Raw genomic sequence first — 23,693 nt, 5'->3', positions numbered from 1 at the left:
GGCGACTGATCTGCCTCGCCCGGGAAGAGTGCAATGACGGTGCCAACTTGGGCCAGTGAAGCAACATCCTCCACAACTAGACTGAAGAACAAAACGATATCAACTTGTCTGTTCCCCTTCCCCCAAATCCCCAGCACTGTTCCCATCCCCCCAATTCCCCAATAAAAATCTTTAAAAAAATAAATAAATAAATAAAAATGGCAAAGGCTCCAACAGCTTAAGGGACTTTATGGAAGAAAACCAACCCACTCACCTATTCACCTACTAGTACTATTACCTGAGTAAGAAATAAACTTCTAGTGCATTTGTGTCACTAAATATTTTGAGGCCCATTTGTAACAGCAATTAGCCTATATTAAATAATGCAGATTTTAAATAATGCAAAATTCTAGACTCTAAATAACTTTAGCAACTTAAGTAATCTATACGAAGAGAACATTTCAGGTTCAACTAATGTGCTCAAGGAATAAGGAAATCTTAAAGAAAATATTCATCTAAATTTTTAAAAATTTATTATTAAAATTCTTATTAGCAAATAAAGGGACTAGTCAAAATACCTAGGCCAAATAAAAAACATCTATAAGTTATAAATTTATCTATTTCATGAAAATATTGTAAAAGTAATTATAATAAGTGACATTATATGACATTATATTGACACTGAGTATTTAGATTGTGCCAAACACTGTACTAAGCCCTTTATGTGCATTATCTCATTTATTTCTCACCTTAACCCTCTGAGGGAAATACTACTGTAATTCCCATATTACGAATGAGAACACTGAGGCACAAGTTAAGTAAGTTACTCAGGTCATACAACTACAAAGTGACAGGTCTGGGATTTGAACTCCAGCATTCAGTCTCCTGAGCTCACCCCTCTTTACTATTATGTAAAAATGCCTCTGTAAGCAGTGCTCTATTGCCTCAAAATCATAATAAAATTTCTGAAGTAATTCAATTTACAACCATAAAAGAGTTTATATACTTAAAGAATATAGCTCTCTAAGTGCTAAACAAAAATCTGTGTATGAGGCTACAAATATACAGACAAATAATAAACCTGGTTCTGTGAGAAGAGATGATCACATACATCATGTGATATGACTAGTCCTGAAAAGGCTAACACCAAATCATTTTCGCTACTACTCTCTCCCCTGTCAAACAGTTTTAAATCACAACCTTCAGAGAGTAAGGGCCGGCATTTGTGGGGATCTAACCTCCAATTTCTAGTTCACTGCTATCCTGAGCAAAAAAGTACCTCCTGGAAGATTTATTAAGGGCAGCATAACTCCTAAAATCCCTTTGATTTTTGCCTTTTTTCTAACCACCTTACCCTATGTAATCAATTGCCAAGCCTGTCAATCCTTCCTTCGAAATGTCAATTATATTTATTCCTCTTTCTGTTTTCATTGCCGTTATTCTAGATCAGAGCCTTACTGCCTATCACCTATACCAGTGTTTTTCCAATTAAAACAGTCTTATGATAAGGGAAATCTTTCACATCTTGATGCAATAGAAACACACACACACACACACACACACATATATATGTTTATAACTGAGACCATATCTTTATGAAATAATTTTCTCTTCCTAAGAGCAATTTACCCTGATACTGTTTAAAACTTTGGTTACGTCTCTCACTGTACTGATTCCGTCACTCATGGTGGGTCACGCGTGCAGTGAGAATAACTCTGACCATTGCAAATGCTCCACACTCTCTTGGCTCCTACCTTTATATTCATCCCCACTCAATTAAATCCTTTTAAAGCTCATTCTAATTTTGTCTATTGCCTATGCAGCATTCTTTATGGACTCCTCTAGAAATCTCAAGAAGAACGTCCAACTTCCTTAGCCCAGTGTTTAAGGCTCGGCCAAACCTGGGGTTAGCAATGACACAGCCAAACATATTACTTCAACTAGAGACAGATGGAACAACCCTGAACACAACTTGTGATTTCCTGGTTCTTCCCCTCCCCCATCCCCGGATATGCCTATGAAAATTCTACTCTACTCATGCATTCAGTATGTATTTGGTGAGCAGCTGTATATTCTAGGCACAGAGAGAGGTAAGTGGTCCCTGCACTCACAGAGTTTACGTTTGGCACTATAAAAGTGGAAGTGCTGACAAATGTGCCAATAGTTACAAAGGGGAAGTAGAGGGTTACTGGATCATACACTGGAATGACTTTACCAAGTTAACAGGGTCAGGGCAGGTCTCCCAGGGAAAAAGCTGTTTGTACTAAGTGCCAAAAGATAAGAAGGAACTACCAGGTGAAAAGGGAGGGTAAAGGTTCCTCAGGTGGGAAACCGCATGCTGAGAGCTGTGAGGAGAGAAACCGCTTAGAAATCTCAAAAAAGTGGGAGACAACCAACTTGGCTGTGGCAGAGAGAATACAAGGCAGTGTGGTCTGCGACCTGGGGCAAAGGGTCTAGCAGACTGCGGATGGCAGTACATCCCAGGTCACATGTCAGTATAATAAGAGTTTATGATATGCCTGCTATATGCCCGTAACTGAGCATTTAAGGTTGTCTAAAGCACATTTTCTTGCCTTCCAGGAACTCCCATTCTTCTGTGGAGAAGGACAGGTAAATCTGTAGTGGGATAAGAGTCAAACTAGATTTATGTTCAAGTGGTTCAGAGAAAGAATTATTCACCTTTCCTAGCAGTTTGGAAAAAGCTTCCTGGAGGGAGTAGTGCCTAAGCAAAGATTTGAAAAATAAATATGAGTTCCTAAGCTGACAATGGCTTATCAGGCAAGGGACCAGCATGTGTAAAATTACAGGGACATGAAAAGATCATGGCTTTTCCATGAAAGCCCCCTTGATGGCCAAGAGAAGGAAGTTCTCATGTTCCTCAGAATTTTGGGCCTCTACACCATAATGGGGTTAGTCTACAGGATGATAAGGCACTTGAAAAAAAAGGCTTCATCCTCCTTTTTCTTTATTAATTGCCAATGGAGTTTATCACAGTACTTTGCTTAAAGAAGGTACTCATATCAGCAAACATGTATTTGTAGGATAACTATTTATTGAACTAAAATTAACTAAGTGACCCCATATATACAGATGGAATAACGGAGGAAATATACTTTAATATACTTTTCAGGAGCTGGGAAGGAGGAGATTATCTAAAAAGGAAAGACTGGATAGTGAAATCCCTCTAACTCTAAAAGTTCAAATGGTAGGGGAAGGGCTTCAGATTAGGTGCCTGAGCCTGCCTTGTAAAAAAAAAAAAAAAGCAACAAAAATGAGTGAGAATGACACAATACATAAAGTACTCACTATTAAAAATGTGTAAGATTGAAGATTGTACTTTTTTAAAATAGTCTATCTACAAATACTGAGATAATCAAGGATTTGGCAAAGTTAATATCACTCAGGAAGAGAACAGAGAATTTAATAGTTCATCTCTCTCCTTCCCCTATGTGAGCCTTGAGTTTTAAGAAATAACTTAACTTCAAAATGTTCTTGTAGACAGTACTAAACTGTCCATACCAATGAATTCCATGACACCTCTGTTTCCATGGTAATTAACGCACTTCAAAAGGGGAAAAAATAGCCAAACTAAAAACCAGGAAAAAAATGGAATAAAGTGGTATAAACAAAGCATAACATTTCTCCTTTGAATTTATGGAACACTTTTTAATTTCAGATGCCTTACCATTACTTATGCTCTCCGGCTCTTAAGCACCAGAAGGATCTGAGGTCATCAAATCCACACCGCACACAGAACCGGGATTGCCTTTGCAATGTGGCTACACCGCGGCTGTACTACTGCTCACAGAGCTCATTGCTGGAAAGTTCTCACTCTCACTTGTGAAGATTACTGAGCTTGTTCTACAGGCTTAAAAGACGATTAAGACATTCTACCTTCTTTTAAAATTATTGCTGTTTGCAGGTCAAATAATTAAAACACAGGAGTGAAAAAAGAGCTGTACAATAATGATATAAGACAATGTCAACAAAGCCAACTTGGAGGGATTGTGCATTTCCGATGACTTTTATCTCCACTCCACTTCGGCCCCACACATCCATGACCAAGCACGTGGACCTGGTCATGGCCCAGAACTGCTCCAATTCCACAAACTTAAACTCCAGCATCAACTTTCTGATCACAAACAGCTCTTTCAGCCCCTAACCGATCCTGCACTAGTCCTAGGAGCCTTATGCAGCCCAAGACCCTTCCCTTGGAATACTTCCTCATGGTATTTCCTTGCTGATATCCTACCTTTATCTTTCAGTGGCACTCACCTGGCAATAGCTAACCTGGACTTGGTGACCATCCAGCTCTCTCCCTCACTGTTACGTTCCATAAAGATTCTCTGTCCTACAGTCTGGAAAAGAGTCTGTCAGAATAGTTACGAGATTATTTGACTCTTTACTTATAGGGCAGTAAGTGTCCAATGCTGCAGGTAAGTGAAAATAATGTAAGGACTGAAAGGTATATATGCTGAATTAGGCAACTATGGCCATTTGACCCCCAGCTAGCGTAGTGCATGTGGGACCTGCTCCATAGCCACAGCCACCTCAAGTGACAGCATCAGGTAAAATGGTCTCGTTATACATAATGATAATTTACAGGGCAGGGTTTAACCGAAAGCTCTTGCTTCTGTTCCTTTGAAACTTTTTCCCTCAAGGATTTCCTGATGCTTTTGAGTGAGCTGGACATATGCCTCCACCCCTATCTTAAAGAACAAGAAGTTAAGCATTCGTTTGTATGCTGAAAGCATGGCCATTATCCTGACCTTGAAGTGGCAGTAACAGATCATTGGCCCTGTTATCTAATTTCTGCCAGATAGAAAGATTATGGATTGCTTGTTCTCATAATTTTTGGTAGACAGCCCTTTTTAACTATTTGATGATTTATATTTTAAAATCCCATATTAGTAACCTTATTTAATTATCTGGGTGGGCATGACTTGTATCTGTTTATCTCAGAGATGTCAGCATAACAGGAAGTCACATTGTTTATACTAAGTGCTTCACTGAGTCAGTTTTCTGTCTGAGGCAGGCCTTTGGATACCATTGCTTTACAATTTTTCCAAGCTACAATTCACAACACAGAACACCTTGGGGGTTTTATCACTCATCCACATATAGAAGCTTTCCCCAAATCACTTTCTGATCACAGGTTTACCCCTGCTAGTGAGAATACTCCCAGATCCCCGGGAGGTCAGCAGACAGCATTACCCTTATCAGGCTCCTCCATTTCCCTAAGAGCATGTTGGTCCAGTCAGAGCTCCACGGCTTGTTAATACATGCAGCTCTACACGAACTGGCAAGCAAGAAGAGGTACTTGTCGAACAAGACCATCTCAGCTCCACTATTCCACTATTTTATACTTTGCAGAAGCTCTCCTGAGAGAAAAACACTTATGACAGCTTCCCTGAGAGCCCATTCATTCTAATGCATCGTTGGATCTTATGCTGTGTCATAGTTTCACTGAAGAATTTAATGAACGTTATGAATTCGCTCCATACCAAACAAACACAGAGTAAACATACAATTTAGGGGGAAGAAGAGGAACAGAGAATCATGAGGCCCCTGAAGCTAATCCATGGACTGAAGTCTAAAAAGCTCTGCTCTATAAACTCTAAAATCTACCCCTGAATGAAGTAAGCAAGGCTACAAGACAACCTTGTAGATGGAAGCATCCATGGGCCTCACACTGAAATGATTTTTCCAAGCTGCCCACATGCACAAGTCCACTTGCTTTTGCTGAGACACTAGGAGGAAGAACCTCTACTTGTGGTAAAGAAGGTGACGAGAGTATGCTTATATATACAGGGTTTGTTTCTGAGAATATATAGAAGACTTATGCCTCTCCATCTCAGCTCTGCTTCTCTTGAGCATGAAGCTCTTTTTTTAACCTTGTGGGAATGAACGGTTTTATAATAGTCCTGTGTCTCTTTCCCCGTGGCTGCTAGAAAATTAATGGCACACTTCTAGCATGTATTTAAGTTCCTTCGTAACGTGCAGCTTGTTTACAGATTTCACTTTTAACTCCATTTGATTTTAATTGTCATACTTACCTGGCAGGGGAGATACCATGATCATGATTTTAATTGTCTTTTCTCTTATTTTTACTGTGTTTTTTAAAAAGATTTTATAGGGGAACTGGGGGGAGAGGAACAGCGTTAGAGAATTGGGGAACAGACAAGTTGCTGTCCTTTTGTCCTTCAGTCTAGTTGTGGAGGACACTGCTTCACTGGCCCATGTTGGTATTATCATTGTGCTCTTCCCGGGTGAGGCAGTCACTCGCCGGCCATTGGACAGCCTCTCACGGCCGCTCACGCCAGCTGCCAGCCAGCCCGACTGCAGCTGACGCCGTCGCTATCACCAGCAGCCCAGCTCCATGTCAAGCTGTTGTTCACCATCTGAGCTGTATAAGCCACAGCATCACTGGCCCTCATGTGGGATCTGAACCGGGGCTCTGCTGCTCAGAGCTGGCATACCAAGCCAACACCTAACCAACGCCCATTTTTACTGTATTTTTAATTAGTTCAATCTTGCTGTATTGTATAGAAAATCCTTAGATACTTTTTAGAAGATGATGAGCTATACATGAGTTAAATTGTAGGAGATAGAAGGAAAAAGTCATATTTTCTACCTGTTTTCCCACTGGTGATCTATTCAAGTGTATCTATCTAAATAATTTCCTAAAATACTCTTGTCAAATACTTATTTGGGGGAGAGGTCAGTGAGAGCTGCAAGTATTTGAGAGAGGTAGTATTTGTTCATAAAACTCATACTTGAAAGATATTTTAGAATTTTTCTTGATTAATATAACATATATACATGTTTGAACTTACATATCTATGTTTTTAAAGTAACCATAAAGATAAAGTAGGATTTTCATATAGATTTCTGCACAGAACTAAAACTTGGATTTATTTCTCAATGACTTGCTTCTTCAAGCAGAAGCGTCTTGTATTTTTGCAACAGTGATGCGTCAATGCTTACAGGCACATGGACTTTTCGAAACATCTCAGCACCCTTGTGTGCATCCATCAGTGCGATGTCTTGGGGCGTGGAGACAATCACAGCACCTAACCAACAGAAAACAAAAAGACAGCAAAACGATGTTATCATTGAATTCTTTATGGAAAGATTACTTCTAAAATTCTGTTGCTTACAAACTATTTAGGTAATGTATATAAATTTTACACACATGAGTGGGAAAGATGAGGAAATGTCTACTTTGCCCTTATCTGTTTTTGACTCCTCACTTCTAAAGTTACAATTGACTGACCAGTGATTCGAGATCACAACTGTATCATCAAACCTCCTCCATCGGACAACATGCTAGTTGGAAGATGCATAGGCAGGCCTTACTTTCAAGAAGCTAATAGTCTATCTGGGAAGACCAAAAACTTAAGGAATACAACACAATGTATAAGCATTATAGCAGAGGTATGTCTAAGGTGTTATGGAGTTATAAAGAAAAAGTTAACTAATCCAGTCTGGGGAGAGAATGGGGAAGGTGGTAGTGGGTGGGGTAAGGAAGTAGGAGATAAGAAGAAACAACAGGGGAAAGTTTCCTGACAGGAGTGATTCCTGAGTGCAGTCCTAAAGGCTCGTATTATAGAAAACTCACTAGTGTGGAGCACACTGTGGAGAATAGCTTGGTGGGGGCAAAACCAGGCGCTGTGGCAGAAATTCAGATGCAAAACAGTGGTGGCCTGAACTAAGGCAGCACTGAAAGCAGGTGGAGATGGAGGCTTTCCTGGGTCTGCACTATTACCCTGCAGAAATCAGGTGGTTTTATGATACAGTGTTTGAGAGAAAGTGCAGTGCAATTTTTTCTTCAAGGGAAAATGCCACAGGCCTGGCTGTGATTTGCAGAATCTCTGAATTTCTTACATTTTGTAGTTTCTTCTAGACAATAACATGAAAAATAATTAACATGAACATATTCTAGATCACCTGGATAACCATCATCTTACAACTAAATACATATTACCATGGCTTTTAGAGCCCCAAACCATCAAATTGGTACCAAGTGGCAGTACTTCATCATAGCTAATGAAAAGAGAGGTAGGATTAGCCATAAATACCCACGTGTACCAAGTGAAGGTCAAAGGATACTAAGAGTACTGTCTGAAGAAGTCAGAATAGAGAAAAGTGGCAGCAGAACCAAGTTGGCACGAAGCATATGGCAACACAAGCATGCGAAACTCAAGTGTGCAATAGCTGCAAATTCATCTTGCAATAGGCATTTTCATTTCAGCAAAAACTTCATCTTTCACATTAAATTAATATCATTAATTTGAATGTTACTGATTTTGTATGTTTTACTTGTTTTTAAGTTGTAATTTTTTAAAGTTTTAAAAAATTACATAAAAACTATAAGCTTAAGGAATTCATGTTTACACTTAAACAGTCTTATAACAAAAATAAGTCAAGATGGGACATAGAGCAGAAAATTTTTCCTTTAGAAGGAGGGTCTATTCATTATTCAAGTCAGAGAAATACTAGCTTTGGAATTCAAACAGAAGCAGAATTCAAATTTTTATACCATAGCCACCTGTGTGGTTAGGGTAATAATTTAATCTCTCTAAGATTCAGTTTCTTCATCTACAAAATGGCATAATAACACTTAGGTCACAAGGTGAAACAATGAAATGAACTGAAGTAAGTTCATAAGATGCTTGACATGATGCGTAGACACAGGATAAACATTCAAAAAATGGTAGCTGTTATTACTAATATTATTATCTTTATTATTGGCATTAATAAAATGTCTTACAAGTTGCTGGGAAGGTCATTTTCATATTTGCCATCAGGCAGCTCATCCCACTTTTCAAATTGTTCACGGACCATTGCACCCTTCTATTTTGATTTACTCTGCCCAAGAAACCAAAAACTAGTCAAAGTTTTCTTTCCCTTCTTTTAGAGATTGATGGAAGTCACATCTCTGCAAAAATTATACTCAAATCTGCTCTACACACCCAATATACTCGTATTTCCACAATTCACCACCTTCTAGATTCAGTTGCCAATCTATTTCACTGTCTTTTCATATCCAAGCCATTTGGAAAGGATCTAATTTCAATTCTGCCCCCATCGAGCTATGTGACTAACCTTGGGCAAATAACTCAGAAGCACTCTAGGTCTCAGTTTCCTTAGCTGTAAAATGAATGCCAAGGACCAGACAGTCTCCAGTCTCAGCAAACTCTGATTATGTGATTTAGCACTCCCTCTTAACAAGTTTCCAAAACCACCCCGGTTCAACCCGACTGCCTCAGTAAACCGATTTAAATGTGTGAAATGCTACCTCCTCCAATAATTATGGCCCCTCAATCTAAGAGCCATTCTTCACATGTAAGAGAACACCCCTTAGCTATTTCCTCCAAATTCTTTCCTTAACTATATACTATTGGCTTGTCGGAAAAGTCATGACGAATTTTTTCTGTTTTTCGTTGCAAAAATGCATCATGACTTTTCCGACAACCCAACAGTATACTCATATAGGGGGTTGTCTATTGTGTGAGTCCTAAAAAGTACCTTCAGCTTTCATATGATATAAATATTTTATTGTTTTAAATACCCTTTCTCTACTATTTTTACTACCACCACACAATGTAGTTTCATGGAAAGTTATGATTTTTCTCATTTTTTAAATCAACCAAAACTAATGATAAATGCATTGCACAAAATAGGCACTTAACAAAGGATTGGTGACTGAAACTACTTTCTTATATTTCAAATCATCTATTCTAGACTACTCCTACATGAACTTAGTTGGTGACTCCTTCAACTAGGAGTCATGAGCTCTGGATTCTGGTTTTGCTGGCTATGCTAATGTACTATAATATATAACCTTGAATAGCTCGCTAGATCTCAATACATCTCAGTTAGCTCCTCTATATAATGAACTTATTTCCATTGGTCCTATTTCATTTAAAGAGCTGTTCCATTATTTTTTTAAAAATGTAAAAGTGTTATGAAAATATTCAGCGACATTATTTTGGTAGCTATAAGATCTTAGAGAGAGGGATTCAAGTGACTTGGTTTTCTCTGCAGTACTTAATTCTAACACAGCATCACAAATGAGTATCCATGCCATCTGAGTTTCTTGGTAATCTAAATAGCACCATTCATAAACCAATTATAACAACTTTTTGACAAGGACAAAGATCATCATCCATGTTGCATCAAATGCTAACAAAACATGTCAAACTATTCCATTGGCACTACCAGCCACATTGATAAAGGATTTTTGGTGTAAGATTTTTTTTTTTGCTGAAATATACATTCTTAACTAATGTCTAAGCCCTTAACCATAATACACTCAGGCTTTAGGACACTGTTCTGAGCAAAATATTTCTAGCCTTTCTTAAAGAATACAAGAACATCCATAAATCACTACCTCTTTTGTTGTACCAACTTTTAGTACATCATATAAGTAGGCATTCCAGACAGCCCTGCAATAACCTTTAGAATTTATGATAAGGAAATAAAGCAAACAAAACCTTCAGTAAAATTAAATTTAATGATTAATCAATGTGTGAATTACAACCCAGATTTTTAAATTTAAAAAAATTACATCAATTTTTCTTACTGGTATATCTCTTAACTTAAAATATATGGTCTCCAAATATGATATTATATTTTATCTTTATGGTTCCTAGCTTTCTACTTAACAAATTTTAATTTTTACTTAGGGCTCATGGAACATGAACCAATACAAACCAGCCTAGATTTTTTTCCCTTTATATCATCACTGATGATGTCACTTCAGTTTTGTGATGGTTTGTTAGAAAACTTGTGCTCCCTCTACTGACCATCAGGAATGTCAGTAGCAACAAAGAGAATGTTTAGTTTAAAATAAATAAAACTATTTTCTGGAGGTAAAGACACAGTATCATAAAGTAGCTACCTCAAGGTGAATTTTTCTATCTATTTTCTAGGGTAAATGTCTAAATTTAAACAATTAAATAATATTGTTTATATGCTATTTCCTAACTTGTAATCTTTCTAAAGGGCTTTTTATCAGCTGAGGTTTACTATAAAAGGTTAACTGTATGGCAGATTCTGACAAATATGTAAACATCCTAAAAAAATTACTGTCATAACTGCTAATCTTCTTAACTATTAAAAGGAAAATCTATTTATAACTGCATATCTGGATTTGGGTCAGAGTTCAGAGTAGTTAAACATTAAAAACTGATTATTCCAGATGTTAGGCTGATCATAATTACACCAGCGTGGAACTATTCGACTATGCCATTCTAAGTCTCCAGGGCATAAATTGTATCTAATCCCCATGCCTGACTGAGAATTTCAGTGTTGCAACCTAATAAATATGTACAACAAAAACTTCTCCTAATTATACCTGGACCAATAATTCCATGCCTTACAACTCGAGCACATCACTGTAAAGTTGACTAAGACGTAAAGGGACAAATTAACTGCTAGTCTTAATGTTCACAGAGCTCTAACATTTAGTGCTGCTGATTATCCTTGATTTATTTAAAGATACTTGCAGCAAAAGACAATAATCATTCAACTTCTGCTAGCTTAACATAAATAATACCAAATACACACTTAACAATAAAGCAGATTGGCTTTGTTATTTTTTAGCTCTACCCTGTCTTTCTCCTCTACAACCCCCGAACTCCCTGAATTATAAACAGTATTTGCTGTAAGATCAAGGGATACCCACTAATATTAGCATCAGATTAAGTAAAACATGATTAAAAAGGTAAAATCACTTCAAATGTACCCACAGACAGTGTTTCACCAGGAAATATAAATAATTCTTTCATGAGTCACTGTTTTTAATTCTATGCTCCATTCCAACAAAGAATTTACTATAGTCACAAAGGGGATATGTTTTATTAATTTAAAGATCAATCGTTATTTTGCCCACTTTAGAAATGAATTTTGTTACAGGAAATTATGTCAATTGCTGCCCAAAAGAATTATAAAACACAATAATTAGGGGAAACCACAGTATTTCAAAGTCACTGGTGAGACAGAGCATGTGCATTTGGAAATTTAATTAAGAATTCAAGTTCGTCAAAGGAATCTAGATGCACACCAGCTGTTTAGGGACTAAGATTGGCTCTTCAATAATGGAGTCAACAGGTAATGTGCTTCCAATCACCTCACCTTAATGACGTTAACAACGAATTCACCAGGGCCACCCAGGCTGCCTTTCACTAAGGAACCACTGGGGACAGGTGAGAAAATTACCTTCAAAATACTACAGCAAACTCCATTCTTGATGGTGAAACCTTGAAAACATTATCTGAGGTTGGAAATACAACAAGGACACTGACACTCTATTTCTTTTTTTTTTTTTTAAAGATTTTTATTGGGGAATTGGGAGGATGGGAACAGTGCTGGGGAATTGGGGGAAGGGGAACAGACCAGTTGCTGTCCTTTTGTTCTTCAGTCTAGTTGTGGAGGACGTTGCTTCACTGGCCCAAGTTGGCACCATCATTGCGCTCTTCCCGGGCGAGGCACATCAGTCGCCGGCTTCTGGACAGCTGCTCATTGCGGCTGCTGGCCACTCACGCTGGCTGCTGGCTACACATGGTAGCCCATGGCAACCCACTGCCACAGGGGCTGCAGCCTACGCCGTCGCCGGCGACTCATGGCAGCCCAGCTCCAGGTTGAGCTGTTGTTCAGCATCTTAGCTGTGGAGGGCAGTGTCACTGGCCCTCATTTGTGGGATCCGAACCGGGACCCTCTGGTGTCCCAAGCGAGTTCTTAACCATCGCGCCACTCGGCCAGCCCCTGACACTCTATTTCTATTGAACATTTTATTGGAGAAACTGGGTCACTCACATACTGTTGGTAGAATGTAAAACGGCACAGACACTTTGGAAAACACTGTGGCAGTTTCTTTAAAAACTAACATGTAATAATGGTGTACACCTGAAACTAATATAATATTGTATGTTAGCTATATTTTAATAAAAATATTAAAAAATTAAAAATTTTTTAAATAGGATTTCAGAGATTTTTAAAGGGTTTGAGCTGGAACCAAACAGCTCTCTCATGCATTCTCCCTCTCCCTCCCTCCCTCCCTCCTTATCCTCCCCCTACTTTTGATATTTCTTCCCAGTCTTGAATCCATCTTTATGCTTATCAGTAACCACCTTGAGGAGCTTGCTTGTTGTACATATATGTATCTACGATTCAGAAAGCTCTTTTGCTCTTCTGTAAACATCTGTTCATGTTGGACTCTTAGGTTTAGCATTTTGAATTTCAAAATCTGTTGGACGTGCATATAGCTCAGCCTGCCCATGCACACAGTGAGCCACCACCAACGGTTATTTGCTTAATAATGAAACACATTCCTTTTTACACACATTCTTTCTCTAATATAAACTCCAGAGAAGAGATCTGCTACTCCCCTGATTACCCCCAACTTGATTTAACCAGGTAGATTTCAGGAAATAGAGACTGAGACTTTATATGGAAAAGCTCTGCTCCATTTCCAAATACTGTCATGCTTCAGATGTGAAGACATTTTTCAGAGCTGTACTTCAGGTTCTGATCAAATCTCTAACATCTATGACCAAGCGCAAACATTTTTAAAGGATAGAATGTGGAATGTGTATTTTTTCTACGCATAAATGTTTAACGGGTTTAAAAGTAGTTTTTAATATGAATCTGATTACCCACTGGCCATTATACTATTCATTGAACTTTAAGACATTAAGGAATTTTAGCTGTCAGGCATATCCTGAAGGAAGACAAAACTGAGTGAACTACCTCAGAAGCTTCCTATCCAAACACAGGCTAGATAATCAAGGAATTCAACTGTCAGATAAGTTGGTCTAGACAAAGTGATTTGGAAAGCTGACTATATAAGAATCATTTGGAAAAGCTTTTAAGATCCTGGGTCTTTCCATGTCATGGTTCAGACTTGTTAATTCTCATAGACTATTTCTTTGAACTATTAACTGATACACTATAACTTCTACCTACAATATATGTTGATTCAAATAAAGGCCCTAAAAAGTTTATTTCTTCTTAAATTTAGATTGGAAACATTGTTGTTCATTAACCAATAGTATTGTATTGAATTTTATAATTTCATTTCCAGTCTAATGAGGACTGGAGTTTCAGAGCAAGTACCAGGGAAGCCCTAAAAGGTAAAACCTTGGAATACAGTTTCTAGTCCATAACAATTGGCTATAATTAGTGTGACAACAAAAAAATTTATTTTGTGAAATATTTTTATAATTTGGTGAATAAAACAATAATTCTCTAATATATCATGCAATTCTTGCCAAATATCCATCCCTTATAAGTCAATTCAATATTTGCATGGAAAGATGGTGCACCTGGAAGAAGTCCAAAATTAGCTTTCTCCTTTAAAGTTCCATTCTGCAAATTGAAAATGTAAGTGAAGATTTAATATCTTTGAATACTAGGAAAAACTATGACCTAGTTTTTCTAAGTCTTAAACTAAATCTTCCACCTTTAAAGTATGAGCACGTTCTAGCTACATAGTTTGAGGTCATTATAAATTGCAAAACTGTAGGGGAAACACATGACTAAAATCCAAAATAGCCAAGCATTTTTCTTTGAGTTTTCAATGGTTTTCCAAAAGATTGGTGTTGGGTGCCTTTCAAGAGGTGCTCTTTTAAATTTGAAAACAATTAGGAAGGGGGAAAAAACAGTGATTTGAAAAAACTGAAAGATTTTATTTAATTTACATATGTGAAACTACTATGTTTCTTTTGCTTTGAAAGAATAAATATAAGATACTCAAGGAATTTATTTCAAGTGATGGTTTATGGTCAATCACTTATCCAACAATAAATAGCAACAATAAGTTTCTGATCCTCCAAACCCCACTCGGTTTCCATATTATAAAAACTACTGTGCAAATTGGGAGTCAAAGAGATAACTGATTAGGCTGAGCAAATTGCTGGTGGAGGGGAAAATACTAGCGTGGACTCGTACAGCTTTTTCTCAAGCGTCTCTGATGAGTGAATAGGAGGTCAGTTACTGTAGCAACAGGTCCAATGCCTTCCACAAGCAACAAATGCCTTTCACTTTAAACAATGACTGAAATATTAAGGTGCCTTAGTTAAAAATTCCTACCCTATTTCACTGAAGTGAAATGAGATGCAAAATAGCCTCTGGCTTTCCTTCCACCTATATATAGAGTCCAGACAGGAAGGGTCCTAGATGGGAAGAAAGGGCACCACCTCGTTTGCATAACGTAATACCAGTCTGCTGGTGCAGCTCTTCTTGAGCCCCTGGATGTTTTAGCATCTTGTCTAGTTGACTGGTCTATACAGTAGCTTCTTCCTCTCTAGGAGAAAGAAATCAAAACAGGACCCACACTAGGACTATCTGGCCTTTTTTTGTGTGTGCTACTTCTGCCCTTCCCAGGAAGAAAAAGAGAGAGAACAAAGAAGGGACCCCATGATGGCTCCCCTCTCAACTGCTCAGTCTTTGTCTCTTCTATTATAAGAATAATTTCCAAAAGTTTTATTCCTGCATCAGTCTTTACTAAATAAAATGAAGGGGACATTTTTTTCATAACTCTATCCTATCAAGAAAAACTCTTTTATCCATTACTCCCCACTACATAAAATAAACTTGTATCATTGTTTATCTACAGTACAAATATTCTGTTCATAAATTTGATGACAGTACAATTTTGCCCTCTAATATAGTATGGACTTCCACTAATTCGACAGTATTACCAGTATCTCTATTAGCTTGCAAACTTAGAGGGCACAAATCTTTGCTTTGTATTTCATCTGTTGCAAGCCAGTGATTCACAATTGTAATGATGACCATGAAGAAGAGAAGCGATTCTGGGTATTTTCCAGATAATAACTACGCTCCACTGCCTTTCCTTCCCAAGCTCTGCTTCATCCTCCACCCCTCTCTGTCCTGACCAGTGCCTGGGTGGCTGACCTCTGTGGACAGTATCATCTTAGTCTCCTTGCCCTCTGACTTCTGATAGGGATCTGCCACTAGGAGGTATCAGCAGGATATGAGACTAGGAGGAGAAAGAGGTTGGAGTGTTGTTAACCTGCCTCCTATGCTGCTCCTCCTTACCTTGCACGAGTCCTGGCCTTAGCTGTGTTCCTCTGAGGCCACAGCTCCTGACAGGTAGCCCCTATTCCGTGGCTCCAGTAGTCACCAGGCTACACTGACACTGTTCACTCCCTTGCCCCTACAGGCAGAGGGACAGTAACAACGTCCTACTGTCATTAGTCTCTGGAGACTTCACCATCTCTTGTTGGATTCCTTAATGCTGACCACACCTCTGTAAGTAGTCCCTTCTTTAAACTCTGTTCTGTTACTTCCTTTTGAGGTATGTCATCGGTTTCCTGCCAGGCTAATACAGCAACCTTAACATAAATAACTTACTAAAATTCTCTAGTCTCTCAAAAAAGAAATAAACTCTTCACTTTATTGCAAGAGTTAAAAACAAATTAAGAAAGTCTACAGATAGCCATACAGAGGACCTCAGTTGAAGCAAAGGAAGAAAAAAATAATTTAGGTAACATCTATTAGAATTCAAATAGTGGCACAGCACATATATGTTTTCAAAAATTTCAAGGAACTTAATAATGTTCCTCAAAGAAATATTAATCCTCTTCTATTATGAAATAGTTAAGTGTTCAATAATTCCTAAGAGTTCATCAATATGCATTAAAAAAAACAACCAGAAGTCAACCCTGCAATCTACCTAATTCAGTACCTTTAATTTACAAGCTAAACAAACAAACAACAAGCAAAAATCCAGCATCCCCATCGCCCCCAAAAAAAGTAATAAGAAAAATAAAACAAAACCAGTACTAACAACTCTGCCTTTTCCCCTTGGCAAGTTCAACAAGACAAGAGCAAATCCAAAGACTATAATTGGTTCCTTCCCATCCTTTATGCTGTCTCCTTTCCCTCACTTACTACAACTACTAGGTATTTGGAGTATGCATGATTCAGTAATCCACGCAGGCTCAAAATTAAATCATTAGCCACTAATATTGCTGTCAACATTTATCACTGTTGTTGCTACACAACACTTTTAAAACAAACAAGAAGATGACTTTTTTTTTCCTTTGAAGTTTCTTCTTATAATGAATCTGTCATCCATCCCATGGAACAAAAAGGAGCACATACAAGGAGTTGCTAATTAGCATTCAGAAATAGGATCTTCTTGCTTGTATGGGTCTGCCTCCATGAATTTTCTAAAATGATGTCCCTTTCCAAGTATAAAACATTTCATTTCACTCTCAACATGACCCAGAGAAATGCAAACTTGATATAAAAGCCCTTTCTAACTCACAATATTTCACCACACCACCCTCCAAAAAACTCTTTTAAGTAGTTCTAAAAAATACCATACATTTTAGATGGAGCTTTTAAATTCATCATCTCATTTGATCCTTTTATCTGTGGGATAGGCAGGTGTTCCACAGGTTAGGCTAAAGAGTCAGAGAGGCAGTTAGCACCTGGCTAACAGCCCTGCAAGTAAATAAGAGAATTTCTTATTATTACCTTGCAATGGTTCTCACTAGTACTTTAATACAGAGCCTGCATGAAACCAAATAGCAAGTGCCCACATGCATAATATATCTCAGATACCAAAACAACATTAATACTAAATGGTATCAACTGACCACAAGGATATTACATACATTAAATAGTACAGGAAAAAGAATAGCATAAATAAATCTAAAATGAAATGTATTTTTCCTCTCAAAGGAAAAGTAAAGTAAAATGTGTTTTTAATAAATACTTTCTTTAATTAATACATAGAAAAAACACCGAGGTAAAAGCAGTCAGGATTGAAGAAATCACAGGAATGAGTTAGCAGGGTGGTAAGAAAGATAAGGCGGCACAAATCTGTTCACATAAACAGTGATAATAGCCAACTAGCTTTGCCATTTAATCAATCAAAATTAACTGCATAACCCATTGCCCAAGGTACTGTAGGAAATACTATGATAATTAGAAAAAATTCTTGCATTCAAAAGCAGCTTACAGCCTAGTTGGGAAGATAATATAGACACAGATAAAACTTGCATCATTGATTTGACATTTCCTGAGTGGTTACAGTAAGACACTGAGTTTGGCACTGTGAGAAATAAAAAAAATGAATGAAACAGAGACTCAGCCCTCTGGAGAGTAACAATCTGGTACCAAAGATAGCACAGTCATGCAGATTTTGAATGCGGAACACGAGAAGGTCCAAATAAAATGCTATATGAATTCCAAGGAGGGAGAAATGTTTCCTCACTGGGGGATTGGGGAAGATGACAGGGAGTAAACATTTGAAATAAAGGGTATGCAGGATTCGGGCACCCACGGATTGGGGAGGAAAAGTATTCTAAGTGAGGGTCTGCAGTATGTAAAGATAGACTTTGGAAAGTAAAGGGAAGAGGGAGGGGCCAGGATTTGGGGGAGGTTATCCCAGGGTATGTGAAAGATTTTAGTGAGAAAGACAGGAAAGTCAAATCACAGGGGGACTCAAATAGGAGTCTCATTAGCTTATGTGCTTTATGGTATATGGGACATAAGGTACAACACAGAGTAGCATCAAGAAGAGTTCTGAAGTCCATGATAAGAGGAAAGGAAAATTAGGTTTATAATTAGAGAGCAGATAATTCAGTTAGGCCTAGAAAGGCACACATGGTTCTGACAGGCTGTTCCAGATTATGTAAATTGATGAAAGCCATGATTCAAACCAGGCCAGCAACTTTGTAGTTGATGTCCTTCCCTCTAAGTCCCAGGAGCTGGCTGGATTTGGGTACTTCCATATATGTCAGCTCTGAAAGGACACTCGCCTGCATAAAACCAAATCTCAGGAATTAAACCTTTGACAAACACACACAGACACAATGCCTCCCTCCAACTCCCCCTCACATCCTTTTAAATAAGGTACTTCCATCTTTCGCTATTTTTTCTAATTATAAAATTAATACATGGTACACTGTAGAAAATCTAGTCTTTTCATTGCTATTAATTTTGATAGTGACACAATAACCCATAGTATGAGTGTACTAACACTGCTAACTTCAATTCTATCCTGAGAGTCCGTGTGCCTGGAACCTAGCCAAATGCCAAGAACAGTTTAATCAGCCCCAAAATAATAATGATCTTTCCAAGTATCATTTGGGGCTCTGCTCCAAAAGGTCAAAAGAGATTGCTTCTAGACTGCCTCCAGACCTTCCCAAAACAATCTCTTAAGAGTCAAAAAAAACACAAACAAAACACCAATATAGTAAACACCAATACAGACCATTGGTTGGATACTCATCATATAGGGGTGCACAGGTTTAGGCATATTCACAGACAAATTTATTTTTATCAGAGATCACCTAGATTACAATAATTTCAACCTAAATGGGTTTAAATGGACTAGAACTAAATTCAGAAAACCAATGTGTCATTCTTGGATTTTGCATGAAGCCTGTTTGATGTAGATGTTAAGAGCATGAGCTTTAAACTCAATCAGAACTGGTATCAACCTCAGCTATGACCCACTGCACCTGTGTCAGATTGGGAAAGTTACTTAACCTTTCAAAGATTTAAGAAAATAGGGATGATATAACACCTGTGATAATTACATATAAAATTAATATATGGAAGGCTGTCGTTAAATGGCAGTGTTTTAGTAACAGGCAATCATCATGGTACCAATTTATACAGAAATCTATTGTCCTTAAAAAATTAGTGCTTTCTATTTACTTTTTTAAAATTATAAAACTATACATGTTCATTACAGAAAATTTCAAAAATACTGATAAACAATCATTTTATTTCCATAGTCCAGAAATAACTGTTTGTGTATTTTCAAAAGCATCTTTAGTCCTTAGCCCTATTTTTTTTTTTTTATGGATCAGACTTGGGGAATGAAATATATGTTGTTTCCATAACAGAATTATAGAACACTAGAAGTTTTACTTTCAGGTTTCTTCCCCTTGGGCCAAGAAAAGGCAAAGTAAACCAGGCATGGTGCTATCTTGAATGCTCTCCAATGTATCATATTTATTCTTCAAGGCTCATCTCCATGAAGTGTTTTATAATTCCCCTCAAACCCATGCTCCCTTTTTCCCTCATCCCCCATATAGCACTGGTACTCTGCATTACAGCTACCTGCATTCTTTTCTTACCAGCCACTCTGTCCCGCCTTGCTCTTCTCCTTACTCTGTCATCAAGAGCTGGACCTTTTAACCTGAGGACTGTGAGCCTCCTAAAGTTATACGAAAAATAGTGTTTCTGTAGGTACAAATACATCTTCCTGAAGAGAATCCATATACTCATCAAATTCTCAAGAGGTCCGAGACTCAAAAAAAGGTGCGGAACTCTAGAAAAGATTTGTGATTTAATTATCCTTGGATCCTCTCCAGTAGCCTCTACTTTTATATGGATAAATGTTAGTGGGTTTAATATTTCATTAATATCATACAATTAATGTTAGGTTTTTATTTAATGCAATCTTTTAAATAATATTTTCCTCATTCCTCATTCCCTCATCTTAATATATACTGTTTCTAAAAAGAAATGGTGGTTGCCAGGGGTTAGGGGGAGAAGGGAATTGAGAGTTATGGTTTAATGGGTACAGAGTTTCGGTCTGGGAACATGAGAAAGTTCAGGAGATGGATGGTGGTGATAGTTGCATAACAATGGTACTTAATGCTACTGAACTGTTATATATATTTTACAGCAATAAAAAAATAACTGCTTTTTATGCTCATATAATATTAACCACCTACTACAGGGCAGGAAAGGAATAAGAAACATACTGGTTAAATTTTAGGATATAAGAAAGAAATCCTCAAAGGAGAAGCAAATCTTAACCCCAAATCTCCACATTGTTGGTTTTAGAGTATAAGTACAAATTAAAACAGGATGATATAATCATAAATCCTGTCAAAACAGAGGAGCTGTCGTCTGAGTAAACAAAGGCAAATTGCTTAGGGACATCAGTTTATCTGTATGAAACAAATTAAACTTTCTTAGGGTAACAAGTCACAACTCGGGGGACAAATGATAACTTAGCCCAATTTCATCAACGTGTTATCCACATGAATAATGTAAGCATTTTGGAAACCTGCAATAGGCATTTCAAGATGCCAGGAACACATTTTATTCAATAAACATTTAGTGAGAATTCTTAAGATTGAGAAATATAAAAGTCCCAAAACTACTTAAAAAAAGAAAAAGCAGTATATATAAAATGCTGATTACAAAAAGGGAGGTTTATGTTCTGTGGTTACCTCACTTTACTCCCATCTCATACTTTATAGCTTCCCTCACTAAAGAAAAAGCCTCAGACTCCATTAGGTTATAAATATATTTAAATATCAAAAATATTCATATTAATGATGCTATATTAATATTTCCAAACAATGTATATATCTTTCAAACACCTAGATTCTAAACCTTTTGATAATTAAATGTCAGTGATACCTCTTGGTTATCTATTACCAATAAATAACTGATTTGCAAAGACATTTAAAAATTCCATTTTACACAAAAAGTTTCTTGTACCTATATAAGAGAGAGTTACATCTATTTCTCCAGTGGAATCTAGGAAAATCCTTTGAAACAGATTCAACATAAAAGCTAACTACTAATATTAATATTTAAATTGTATATCATAAAAAATATATCCACTACCATATTATAATATTGTGTATTCGAGGTAACCTAATATGTTTATTGCTCTCTTGACATTAACATTAAATAATTAGCAGAATGTAAAATTTTCCCATAGTGTATTTACCAAAAAGCCAAATTTTCCTAATAGTTACTCTTATTCAGTAGTATTTTATTCAGTTAATATTTCCTGCATGCCCACCACTTATAAAGCGCTGGGCTGTGCTGGAGCTATGAACCAAACAGCCACATTCTACCCAAATAATACTCACATACTACTGATACCACCACCTTTTCAAAGTGCCTTTGTGTTTTCGCAAACATACTCATTCTGGTAATATTCTGAAAAGTTCAATTTATGAATTTGATCTCTAAAGTAAAATTTAGAAATGAGTATGTTTTTAGAGACATAAAAATGTTTGCCGGTCATAAGTTGGTTTTCTGTATGGCAACAGCAAAACATCGATGATAGCACAAATTACTTTAAACTTTAAGATTTACCTGCAATGGGAATATTCTGTGACACTGATAATTGCACGTCTCCAGTTCCTGGTGGCATGTCAACAACTAAATAGTCCAGTTGACCCCAATCTACCTAAAAACCAAAATGACACAAATAACATCATTATATAACAACTATAGTGAATAGTGATTTAAACAACAATAACTGTATTAATAACAAATCTAAAAGAATAGCTTTCACTTGAGCAATTACTAAATACAAGGGACTGTGCTGAGGATAGATATATGAATGATAAATAAATGAATGAATAAATAAGAAACAGTGTCTGACTCCAGCAGACCTTCTCTGGATAAGGTTAAACTGCCAAATGATGCCCCTTTAGCCCACACACACATACACTAACAGTGAACCCATTTCACAACAGGCTTCTATTCAGGACCAATCTTTTATTTTCATTGGGAATAGCCCATATTTTATCAAAGAAGGCCTTAGCATTTTGTCCTTTGGGGTTTTTTTGTTTGTTGGTTTGGTTTGGTTTGGTTTGGTACAGCATTTCCTATGGTAGATCCTAATAGAATTTTTTTAAAGTTTATTGTTTTTCCTTGATAAAACACACTAATAATGAAAACCAAAAGTTAATAATAAGAAATGTTGGAGATACAACTAGAGTTCCAATACTATAACACTTGATTTCTTTCCATGCATTTTTCTAAGTATCTATACCTAAAAATTCAGCTACATAGCTAAGTCCTCAATGCTCAGCCTCAATTTACATAGGTCCCAAGGGTACCTCAGGCTCTCTTCTCCTCATATGCCTCTCCCTCAGAGTCCCCAGTCTCAGTGAATGGCCCTAGGTTCCTCAGCTGCCAAAGGTGGAAGCTTGGAATCACACTTAACTCTGCCCTTTCCCTCACCATCCCAGTTACTTTTTCTGCTTTCTAAAAATCTCAGAGGTAAATCTCTTCCCCACTGCCAAGAACCCAACGAAGGCCACAGCCATCGATCACGAAAGCCTCTGAACCAATCTCTCCACTCCAGCATTGACCATCCAATCTGTTCCCAACACCAGCAAAAAATGGTCAGTCTAAAATGCAAATCTGATAATGCCACTTTTTTGTCTAAAACCCTTCTATTGCTTTTAGGATAGTCTGAGCTTAAGCTCCAGAACACTCTGCTTGGTTCTTCACTCACTAATTCCTCCTCATTCTTCAGATCCTAGCTTGAATGTATTTCCTCTAACTTCTATTAGATTAGATTATGGTATTCCTCCTATGCACTTCTAATTGTTCATTCATTGAATCACTCAACAAATGTTTATTGGGTAACTACTATATATTAGGCATTGAGCTAAGGATTAATAATTAAATGGTATCATGGTCCATAGCCTCACAGAATTTATAATATAGAAGGAGACACCTATTAAGCACATAATGAAATAACCTGTGCAAAGAAAGAGGTTAGTAAGTGTGAGAAACTGAACAAAGATCAACATAGCTAGAGAGCAGTGAGTGAGGGGAAGGGTAGCATTCATTTACTGTCGTTTCATTATCTGTCTTCTCATGAAACTGTAGCTGAGTTAGAATACCCAACACAGAATGGATACACTGGAGAGGATTAATAACTTTTCTTT

At 37.2% G+C, this 23,693-nt stretch overlaps 1 protein-coding gene across 4 annotated transcripts in view; it reads right to left on the bottom strand.

Moving 5' to 3' along the window:
• The window catches only part of NUBPL (NUBP iron-sulfur cluster assembly factor, mitochondrial), a 195,752-nt gene that overhangs the window by 29,414 nt on the left and 142,645 nt on the right, over positions 1–23,693 (bottom strand). For all 4 annotated transcript variants that reach the window (XM_019656760.1, XM_019656763.1, XM_019656762.1 and 1 more), the window contains 2 exons: positions 22,102–22,195; positions 6,967–7,052 (listed from right to left, as the gene is read on the bottom strand). In XM_019656760.1, the coding sequence (XP_019512305.1) occupies positions 6,967–7,052; positions 22,102–22,195 (180 nt within the window). The remainder of the gene's footprint in view (positions 1–6,966; positions 7,053–22,101; positions 22,196–23,693) is intronic.

Source organism: Hipposideros armiger, unplaced genomic scaffold (assembly GCF_001890085.2).
Source record: "Hipposideros armiger isolate ML-2016 unplaced genomic scaffold, ASM189008v1 scaffold_265, whole genome shotgun sequence".
NCBI lineage: Eukaryota > Metazoa > Chordata > Mammalia > Chiroptera > Hipposideridae > Hipposideros > Hipposideros armiger.
This window is presented reverse-complemented; position numbering and strand designations above follow the sequence as displayed.